Here is a 10,400-nt window from a genome sequence, read left to right on the forward strand (position 1 = left end):
TGTTATGGAAGATTGTGTGTCCTTTGTATTTTATAGAGAAACTGTCCATGGCTTTCAATCAGCTCAAAGAATTGAGAACTTCTGGTTTAGTTGATAGTTGGACATTCAATTATAATTATTTCAGCTCTGTTTTAGCTAAAAAGAGGATGTGTCCACCCAGCTAAATAATCCTATCACAGAGAGTCCTTGGTGTTTGTAATCAAATACTTCTGGACCTCGGATAAAGCCTTCCTCTGTACCTCTTGTCATGAACTTTGAGAAATGTCCCTGAAATCATTTCCAGTGTCTCGGAGGAGATGTGAAGAACTACCATAACCACCGGTGGACACTCCCTCGCCCGGCCCGCGCGCTGCGCCTTTAAGGTCTACTGGGGGCGTGATGTCAGCTGCCCGCGGGCACTTGGAGCGGGAGCCGGGCGGCCCGCGCGCTTCGGCGATTGCGAGCCATTCCGAACCCGTTGTGGAGAAGGACCTGCCTGCCGGTAGCTCCGCGTCCCTGATTTCGGTCTTCCGGCGCGCTCGCCCGTGGGCCATGACCAGCAGACCCTGAACGGGCACCGACCCGGCTCCGGGAACGCGAGGCTCCGAGGCCCCGGCCATGGGCAACTTCCAGCTGGAAGACTTTGTGGCGGGCTGGATCGGAGGTGAGCGCATCCCCGGATGGGAGGGATCCCCAGAGGTGAGTGCGCTGACGGGACAGCCCAGCCCGAGAGGAAGAGAGCGAGCCAGCCGGGAGTTGCGCAGGCGGAGTTTCCGCGCCGTGCCGGGTCAGGGAGCTCCGCGCCCGGGCGCTGCCCACACGCGCCCTGGGTGCTCGCTGCCCGCCGCCCGGCTGGTCTTGCCGCTCCTCGCCTGCTGCCGCGACCCCAGGGAAGATTCATCCCGAGCCTAAGATTTGCCTCAGTTTGGGTCCGCGGAACTTGATCCTGTAATGATTAAACCGCTGGTCAAAGCGGACAGCCAATGGAACGTCCCGGCGCGTACACACCCTTCGGCGCCCTGGTGCGCACCTGAGTCTGGGGACTCTGGGCTCACAGGAACTCGTGTGTGAGGGTGGCGTTTGACCGCCGCCCGCCCCCGCGCGCGGGATGCGGAGCCCGGCCTGGCGGTCAGGCCGGCCCTTGTGGCGTCCAGCTGCGGGGAGCGGAGCGCAGAGCTGGGAGCCCAGCACCGGCTGCAGGTGTCCGCTGCCAGATAGGAGGAAGCCTTCATGTCTTCAGCCACAGCCAACTGTCATGCCTCTCCTCGGGCACTGTTGGGCCCGCCGGTCCCTTCCTACCACTCCTGGAGACGCTCTCTGCTGAGCCTGGGGTGTGTTTGCTTGGGCAATAGTCGCATCCATTGCCTTGCTTCTCCATTCTTCTCTTTCCAATAGGTCTATCCCTCCTCTTTGCTCAGCTATTGGTGGGGGGCGGGGGTGAGGGACTTCGCTTATTGTCAGATATAGCCTTTCTTTTGGCTCCGTCCAAGAGGACCATCAGAAAAGAGCTGTTGGCGAATGCAGTCTCTCCCCAATGTAAAATCCTGAGACGCTCAGGTAGAGGCTATGGCTAGCGTGTTTGTGCCCCACCAAGTGTTCTAGGTATGGAGACCAGGAGATTTGTAGGAAAGGAAAAAAAGACAAAAAAAAAAGCAACTAACCAGCTAGGATCCCGGGTGGTTCCCCTTCTGGTGGCACCCTCCCACCTCCTAGCAGGAGTCCATGTCTGTCCCCCACAGGTGACCGGTGGCTGCAGGGCCCCTGCTTCTCACCCTCCCAAGCAAAGGTGATTCCTCTCACTGGGGGCAGTTCCGTTGCACAGGCTCCCTTGGGTAGGGCTGAGACCTGCCTCTCCTAACTTTGCCAGTCAGGGGACTGTGCCCAGGGACCTACCAGGCACATCCAGACCCTCTTCGGACAACCTTTCAGCCGTTCGGAGGGAGAGGCGTTCCTCGGCTGCCCTTTAAATAGTCAGACCAACTTCAGTAGGGCTGCCAGGGGCTTGGTTTGAGAAATGTCCTGGAGGGTAAGACTGTCAGAGTAGCTCAAAATCTCTTGATGACACAGAGACCCTCCCCAACTCACACAGCAAGTAGTGGGTTGTCCTTTATTCTGAGATTGCCCTTACTTTGTTGATGTCAGCGTGGTTTTGTTTGTTTTTGTTTTTGCTTCCATGAAATGAACATGAATGTAGTAGCGGTGAATACTTCGTAAGTGTCAGGTGCTGTTTAAATGCTACGTGGATACTTTTAAAGCAACTTTATTGAGGTTATTTTACATATCATAAAATCCACTCATTTCAAGTGTACAATTTAGTGATTTTTATTAATTTTACCAAGTGGTGCAACCGTTACCATAAACTAGTTTTAGAACATTTCATCCCCCAGTAAGATCCCTCACGCCCATTTACAATTAAACCCCATCCCCTCCCTCTCTCTCTGGGCAACCACTTTCGGGCTCTATAAATTAGTGTTTTCTGGACACTTTATATAAACAGAATCATACAATATGTGATCTCATGTCTACGTATATTTCTTTATAGCTCTAATGAGGTAGGTACTATCATTACATCCCCATTTGACAGATGAGGAAATGGATACTCAGAGAAATTCAATGACTTTTCCCAAACCATACATCTAGGATGAACACAAGGATTCCAACCCAGACAGTCTGGTACCAGGGCCATTTTAAGCCCAGTACTCATCTATAGCTGTTTTCTCTCTCAGTGACCTGTCATGATAAACTTTCACCATTACATCCTTCACATTTTGCTTGAAATTTTACTGGTCTGTAATATCCCAAGGTCTGGAAACCACTGACCTGATAATTCCGTTTCTTATCTTGTATCCCTGCTTTCAGATGGGTGGACTAATGAGTGTGCAGGGTGATAATGGCCCAAGGCTGGGTCTGGGGCTGCTGCCCTGGGCTGAGGGATAGAGCCAGAGCCTGAGGACCAGAGCTCCTTCCTTCCCCTGAAGGGAGGGGTTCCTGTAGACTGAATGGCCCGGCTTTCCTCTGCCCACCATCTTTCTGCCTCTGCCCCGTTCTGTGGGAAGGAGGGGTTGAGAGGGGCCTGGAGGTTCTAGACCAAGGGAACATTTGTTCTGGAATAGCTGGTTTCTCTGCCCTGTAGATATCTAATATTCCAGGACCCCTGATCTGCCCTACCTGGTGCAGTCACTCCTGCTAGCAGAGATGCTTCTTCCTGTCAGCACGATGGGGACTTGGTCTCGGAAGGATGTGGCTCCTGTTTCAATCTCACAATCACTGCCTTGTGCAGTATGGCCTCAGGGCGGTCTTGCTTGCCTCCAAAATCGTTCTGGCCTTGTGAATGTGTGTGTGGGTGGGCATTTTTCATTGAAAAGATCCAGAGTATCCATCACCTTTTCAAAGAGGCCTTCTTAAAAAAAAAAAAAAAAAAATCAATAGGGATGGCAGCCCCTTTTGAGCATCCTGTAAGTGCCAAGCTCTGCTGGTCCTTTGTATTTGTTACTTCAGTTCATTCTTAAAATGGAACCGTGAGGTAGGTGCTAATGTTATTCCCACTACACATGCTAAAAGGGAGGTGTAGAAAAGCTAAATAACCTGCAGGTACCTGAAAAGTTTCTGGGTTTTCTCTTCATACCCTCCCTCTTTTTTTTGAGGTGCAATTCACATAACATAAAATTAATCATTTGAAAGTATACAATTCTGTGACATTTAGTACATTCACGGTGTTGTGCAACCATCTATCTAGTTCCAAAACATTTTCCTCATGCCCAAAGAAGTTTCTGGACCCATTAAGCAGGTACTCCCATTTCCCCTCCTCCAAACCCTGGCGATCACTAATCTGCTTTCTGTCTCTATGGATTTACCTATTCTGGATAATTCATATAAATGGAATCATACAGGATGTGCCCTTTTTTGTCTGGCCTCTTTCACTTTGCATAATGTTTTCCACGTTCATCCACCCTGCAGCACGTATCAGTGCTTCATTCCTATTTATGTCTAGTAATATTCCATTGTATGGACATACCACATTTTATTTAGCCATTCATCCAGCAGTGGACATTGGGCTGTTTTTACCTTTTGGCTTTTTTGCATAGTGCTGCTATAAACATGTGTGTATATGTACTTGTTTGAGTGCCTGTTTTCAGTTCTTTTAGGTATATTTCTAACAGTGGAATTCCTGGGTTATAGGGTAATCCTATGTTTAACTTTGTAGTAAGCCAAACTGTTTTCTGCGGCAGCTGCACCATTTTACATTTCCACCAGCAATACGTACGAGTTCCAATTTCTCTATATCATCACGAATACTTGTTATTTTCCTTTTCTTTTCTTTTTTTTTTATTATAGCCATTCTAGTGGGTGTGAAGCAGAATCTCACTGTGCTTTTGACTTGCATTTCCCTAATGACCAATGATGTTGAACATCTTTTCATGTACTTGGCCGTTTGTATATCTTCTTTGGAAAAATGTCTATTCAAGTCCTTTGCCCTTAAAAAAAATTTTTTTTTCTTTTTAGTTGTTAGAGCTCTTTACATATTCTGGATATTTGACCCTTATCAAATGTTCGATTTGCAAATATTTCCCCCCCTTCTGTAGGTTTCTTTACTTTCCTGAGAGCGTTCTTTTATGCACAAATGTTTTTAATTTTTATGACATCCAATTTTTCTTATGTTGCCTGTACTTTTGTTGTCATATGTAAGAATCTGTTGCAAATCTACATTCGTGGAGATTTCCCCCTATATTTTAGCATATGATTCCTGTAGTTGCAGTGCTTCCATTTAGGTCTTTGGTTTCTTTTAACTTTTGTATATAGTATGAGGTAGAGGTCTATTTATTCTTTTGCATGTGGGTACCCAGTTATCCCAGCACCTTTACCTCCCTTTTTTTAGGGTACTTGTTTCTTGAGGCAGGGCCCAGCATTTTCTTTGCCTTCCTCCATGCGTGAGCCTGTGCCTAACACACTGGGTGGTTACTGTTCCCTCTGGTGACTGGGCATTGACTGAATAAGTGAATGTAAGTGTCTGAGTCCTCTGTTCTGTCCTAAGAGCCAGCCAGTACAAGCGAGGAGTCCAGGGACTGAGTAACCAGGAAGTCCTCTTTGATCCACAGGTGCAGCGAGCGTCATCGTCGGCCACCCTCTGGACACAGTCAAGGTACGGTAGCCATGTTGCCATTACCTTTTGGAAAGGGGCCTGGAGTGAGTCTGACTCCGGGAATGTGCCTGCTGTTTCTGATCCCCAGAAAGCCACCAGCGCAGGGCAGGCTCTCTGTGCCAGTCCACGGGGGCGGAGCGCTAGGAGGCCCAGTTGGAATGCTCCCCCGTCCTTGCTGGGCAGTGATTTTGTTTCTGTGAAGCTCCATTTCTGCCTCCAGGCTCTCATGAGCTGCAGGGGAGGGATGGGGCACTGTGAGTGCTCTCCTGCAAGCCTCTATGGAGGGAAGGAACCAGAATCTGGGCCCATAATCTAAGGTTGGGCCATTGGAAAAGATACTCCAGGCACAGAGAATGGCATGGGCAAAGACAGTGAGGTGGGGACACCGCCCGGGGGGGCCATGCTTCAGAAGGGCCAACATGGCCACTTCTGCTGATGCATCAGGTTTCTGAAAGCAGCTACGGATCAGAATCCAGGACCGGTAGGTCGGCACTCAATCCTTGGAGGCCTTGACCTTCGGGTTAGGACTCTAGACTTAGGTTGGGAATGGGAAGCTGTTATAACTTGACGGAGCCAGCAAAGCCACCTGGCATTGGGTCATCCACGCTTCTTGTTCTACACGTGTAGAAACTGGCCCAGAAAGGGGAAGGGTGTCACCTCAGGTCATACAACAAATCGAAGCATTGAGGAGTGAGATGTTACAAAGGGACATTCTTTGGGTCCACCCCTACCCCTGCCACCTGTCCCCATGGTGACCAGCACTCACAGGTGTACCCTGAGAACGTGGCCGCAAATAGTGCCTCCTCACCCTGACTTCCACATTTGTATCTAACGCTGTGCCAGGATCGTGCACAAAGAGGACCTGCCAGGCCCTTCTCCAGTGGTCACTGTGGTCCCCTTTCTCCCCATCTTCCTCCCTGCGTGGCCGTGGGCCCCTCCTCTGTCAGAGCCCAGGCCTGTTCTCTTCTCGATGGGGAGGTCAGCCTATGTGTCTAAATAGTTGAAGGTACTTCCTGGCCCCTCACACAAGCCCAGCCTTTTGCTTATACATCAAATGCATCTTGGATGCTTTCTCTGTGCAGGCACTGTGGGGCTGGCAGGGCAGCAGTGGTGGACAAAGCAAGTCCAGTCCTTGCCCCGGCAGGCCTAACAGCCACATTTCTGACCCAGGCAACCAGTGTCTCTCCCTGGTAGAGCATCCTTCCCTCACCTGCAGCTTGGTTCGGGGAGGGTAGAGCTTGTTGGAACCCCCATCCTCATCCCCTGCCCCTGGCATGGGCAAGCCTGGCCACATGTCACCTGTAAAGACCAGGGCTCTCCTTCTTTTCTCCACTCTGCCCCCTGAGCCTCTGCAGGGAACATTTCCTGATACATAGAATCTTGTCTCTGTTCAGGCTGAGAACCTCTCTGCTGAGGGTCCCAGTCTAAAGATGCTGGCTTACATGGCTGGCCTCCGGGTCCAGCCCAGGGTTGTGGCCTGGGGCCCTCGTTTCTCTCCAGAACATCCTCCTTCATTCTGGCTGGCATTTTCTCTAGAGTTCCTGTTCACTGAGAAAGGTCTGGGCAAGAGCCTCAGAGTCAGAATAACCTGGAGTCCAGCTCCAGCCTCCCGCATACTCTCCTGTGCCTAGGGCACAGCACTTAACCTCCCCAAGGCTCGGTTTCCTCGTCTGTAAAATGGACAAAGAGCACCTCCCCGGTGGGGCTGTCATGAGGATTGTCAAGTGGCAGTGAGGATAGAGCAGTGAGCGATCCCCTCCTGTCCTGAAGAATACACACATTGGAGTGTGGGGAGGCAGATGAATGACTTGTTCCTGGTTCCCAGGCTCGCCCCTGGGAGAGCCAAGCTAGAAGGATCCAGGCTGCTGACCTGGGTCAAAGACTCATTCCCTGCCCGCAGCTGCCTCACCACAGGTGGGAGAGCCGGCACTGGCTACTTGGTGGCAGTAGAGCTGGGGTCAGGATTCACTGCTGGCTCCTGGCACAGCTGGTGCATTTAAAGTTTATGTCTGATGCAATGTGACCAGGGTTTTCTACTCAGGGCTCAGCTCTCTATAGCCCAGCTAGAGCACTGTAAGAGAATAAATTTGCATTGTTTTAAGCCACTGAATTTATCATAATCTGTTACATCAGCAATCGGAAACATATACAGGGAATCAGCTTTCTTCATCTGTGAAGTGGGGATAGTATCCATGCCTCAGAGCATTTGTGGGATTCTGTGAGAAAAGTTCCATAAGATTTCCAGTGTTTTCCCAAGTATGCAGTTGATGCATACTAAATGCTAGCTCCTGTTGCAATTGGAGTCCTTAGAGGCTTGAGCTGTGCTGCTGGCCTCGGTGGCAGCTTCCTCAAGAGCTGGCAGACTTTTGCTCTGGTCTAGACCCAGAGTGAAGTGTGCCCTGGGCTCTTCTGTGGCTTTTCTCAGACCCTCTGCCTGTCTACGGATGCCCCCAGTCACCAGAGCCAGCCTCCATTAGAGGATGCCACAGTTTCACCTTCTGGCCCCTCGGTTAGCCAGTACAAAGGGCCGAGTGCCACAGCCATGCTCGGCTCCGGGGACGAGAGGGAAATACAAGATGGCCCTGCCCCAGAGGGGGAGCCCAAATAAACCCTAAGTAAACAGACAAACAGATCACGTCGTTGCAGCATTTAAGCTCAGACCCAAAAGATGAGCAGAAGCTAGAGAAAGTGCCTTCCAGGGGAGGAAAGCAGGTGGAACGTTCTGGAAGTGAGAAACAGCTGATGCTCCAGGGTCCAGGAACGTGCCGTGTGGCAGGCACAACGGGTGCAGAGGAAATGACATGCGGGTGGTGAAAGCCACACTTCTGGGTGCTGGTTAAGGGTGGAATTTATTCTGAGTTTGGTGGGAGGCCACTGGAGAGCTTGAAACAGCAGTGGCAAACATTCATCGTTGTTTGGAAAAGATTAGTCTGACTGTTGTGTAGGCACAGGCAGAGGAGTTGGGGTGGGGGAAGCAGGAGGCCAGCGAGGGGCCCAGCCCATCATCAGGGTGAGAGATGCAGGGGTTCTGGAGATGAGAAGAGCAGGTTGCTCCTGGGAGTATTTAGGAGGGCAGACTGACGGACAGCAGGTGGGCCAGAGCCACGGGTTAGCTTTTTGTACTCAAGATGCAGCAGCATCATATGTCCCCACACAAGCATTGTTTTTGCACACCAAACTGGCCTTTGTTCTTCTCTCAGACCAAGGGGACTCCTGCTGCATTTAGCAAGGTGAGAACGGGACTTGGTGCAGATAGAGGATGCAAGGCCAGCCAGGCCGGGACTGAAGTCCAGGCCTCCTTCCTGATGGGGTCACTGGGGCAGGGGCTTCCCTTCTCTGGGCTTCAGTGCTGGGAGCCCAGAGCCATGAGGGAGGTGGGGATGTAACCTGTCTCCGGCTGGCCCTCACGCCCTTGCCTTTCTCCGCAGGCTCGCCTGCAGGCCGGCACTGGCTACGGGAGCACCCTTAGCTGCATCCGCACTGTGTACAGGAGGGAGAGTGTAAGTGCTCCCGGGGTGGGGTCTCCTCCTGGGGACCGAGGTCACAGCCCCTCACACCGGCACGCCCAGCAGGAGGCCTGTTTATTCCGCTCATCACCTTCGGCTCAATTTTCTCTCTTCATCTCACACCACTCCTCAAATATTATATGTTACCTAAACTTAACCCTGCCCCCAAGTGGGATGTTATTGAGGAAAAAACCTGGTTTGGTGTCACCTCTCTGGAGAAATTCGGAGGCATTTAGAACCACAATGTGGAAAATTCCTACAAAAACAGGAGGACCTGCCAGGTTTTCAAAACCAAATGTGTGGCGATAAACCATGTGTTCACAGGCTCCCTTTATCCCAGCATGGGGCGGAGGGTGCGGGGAGCAGGCTCTTCTGATCCCAGACGCCCGAACAGGCTTGTACCCCAGGTCACTCCAGACCATGGACCCAGGGGTTTTCTCTGCAAAGGGGAAATTCTGAATAACATTTGAATAACAATTCTGAATAGCATCAGGTGACCTTCTTGAGAATGAGTGTGTGCTTTTGGAAGACTTTCCAAGGCTCCTCCTTGGGGAATTTAAAATAAATTTTAAAATTTAGAATGAAATGACCTGTTGGTTTAAAGAAATAGTCAGGGACTTCCCTGGTGGCGCAGTGGTTGAGAGTCCGCCTGCCGATGCAGGGGACACGGGTTCGTGCCCCGGTCCGGGAAGATCCCACATGCCGCGGAGCCCGTGAGCCATGGGCCCGTGAGCCATGGCCGCTGAGCCTGCGCGTCCGGAGCCTGTGCTCCGCAACGGGAGAGGCCACAACAGTGAGAGGCCTGTGTACCGCAAAAAAAAAAAAAAGAAATAGTCAGGTGTAAGCCCTAGGAAGTGCCCTGGAGCTCGGGAGCCTCCTGCCTGTACCTGGAGGTTCTTCTCTTCAGTCAAAATATGTCTTGTGTCCTGGTGTTGTTCTGACTCTCTTGATCGTCTGCTTTAAAATCAGGGTGGGCGCTGTAAACCCAGCACTCGTTCCGGGGTAATGTCCAATTCCTGCGTCCCCTGAATGGCAGCTGTTGAGCCTTCTTTTTGGCACATGTTCTCCACAGTGTCTGCCAGCCAGCATCTCTGCTCTGGGGTTTCTGTGGGGACTGTGGATGTTCCTCTGAGACACAGCAGCTCAGAGCTAAGTGATGTCTCAAGTTATCTGAGGGACCTTGTTGAAGAGGAAGAGGCTGAAGCATGGTGCGTGCGTGCATATGTGTTTACGTGCACATGCGTGTGTGGACGCCTGTGTGAGGAGGTGTCCTGCCCCTTGCAAAAAGGGGGCATGCGTTCAGGTCAGGAGTAGTGGGTTTGAGTACAGCCTGGAGTTTTTACAATGGCTTCCCAGTGCTTTTTCATCTTTGGTGCCATGTGTGCTGCACTGACTCCTTGAAGAGCCTGTGGAATTTTCCAGTTTCAGTGGAGCATCTGTGGTGTTTGCTGAGAACGCAGTGTGTATGGACAGAAGCCTCTTCGTGCTGTTCATCCGGGGACTCCCCCTCTGGCTTTTTTCCAATAGACTCCCATGCTCGGGGCACCCAGCTACATGCTAGACCAGGTGCCCCTGGGATGCTGTGGGACCCTTCTTACCCCATCACTACAGGCTTGGCACATTATATTTTAATTGCCTGTCAGTTTATCTGGGTCCCCCCTCCCCTGCCCCCAGACTGTGAGCTCAGTGAGGGCGGAGAGTGTGTCTTTCTTGTTGTCCTCCAGGGCCTGGCACATGCCCAGAGAATGCTTTTGTTGGAGTGACACATGGGGAAA

The 10,400-nt window shown here is 51.4% G+C and overlaps 1 protein-coding gene across 1 annotated transcript in view; it reads left to right on the top strand.

Moving 5' to 3' along the window:
• The first annotated feature begins 474 nt into the window (after positions 1–474).
• The window catches only part of SLC25A48 (solute carrier family 25 member 48), a 43,648-nt gene continuing 33,722 nt past the window's right edge, over positions 475–10,400 (top strand). The window contains exons 1-3 of the mRNA XM_007461384.1: positions 475–643; positions 5,076–5,119; positions 8,548–8,619. Of these exons, the coding sequence (XP_007461446.1) occupies positions 598–643; positions 5,076–5,119; positions 8,548–8,619 (162 nt within the window). The 5' untranslated portion in view covers positions 475–597. The remainder of the gene's footprint in view (positions 644–5,075; positions 5,120–8,547; positions 8,620–10,400) is intronic.

Source organism: Lipotes vexillifer, unplaced genomic scaffold (assembly GCF_000442215.2).
Source record: "Lipotes vexillifer unplaced genomic scaffold, Lipotes_vexillifer_v1.1 scaffold217, whole genome shotgun sequence".
Lineage (NCBI taxonomy): Eukaryota > Metazoa > Chordata > Mammalia > Artiodactyla > Lipotidae > Lipotes > Lipotes vexillifer.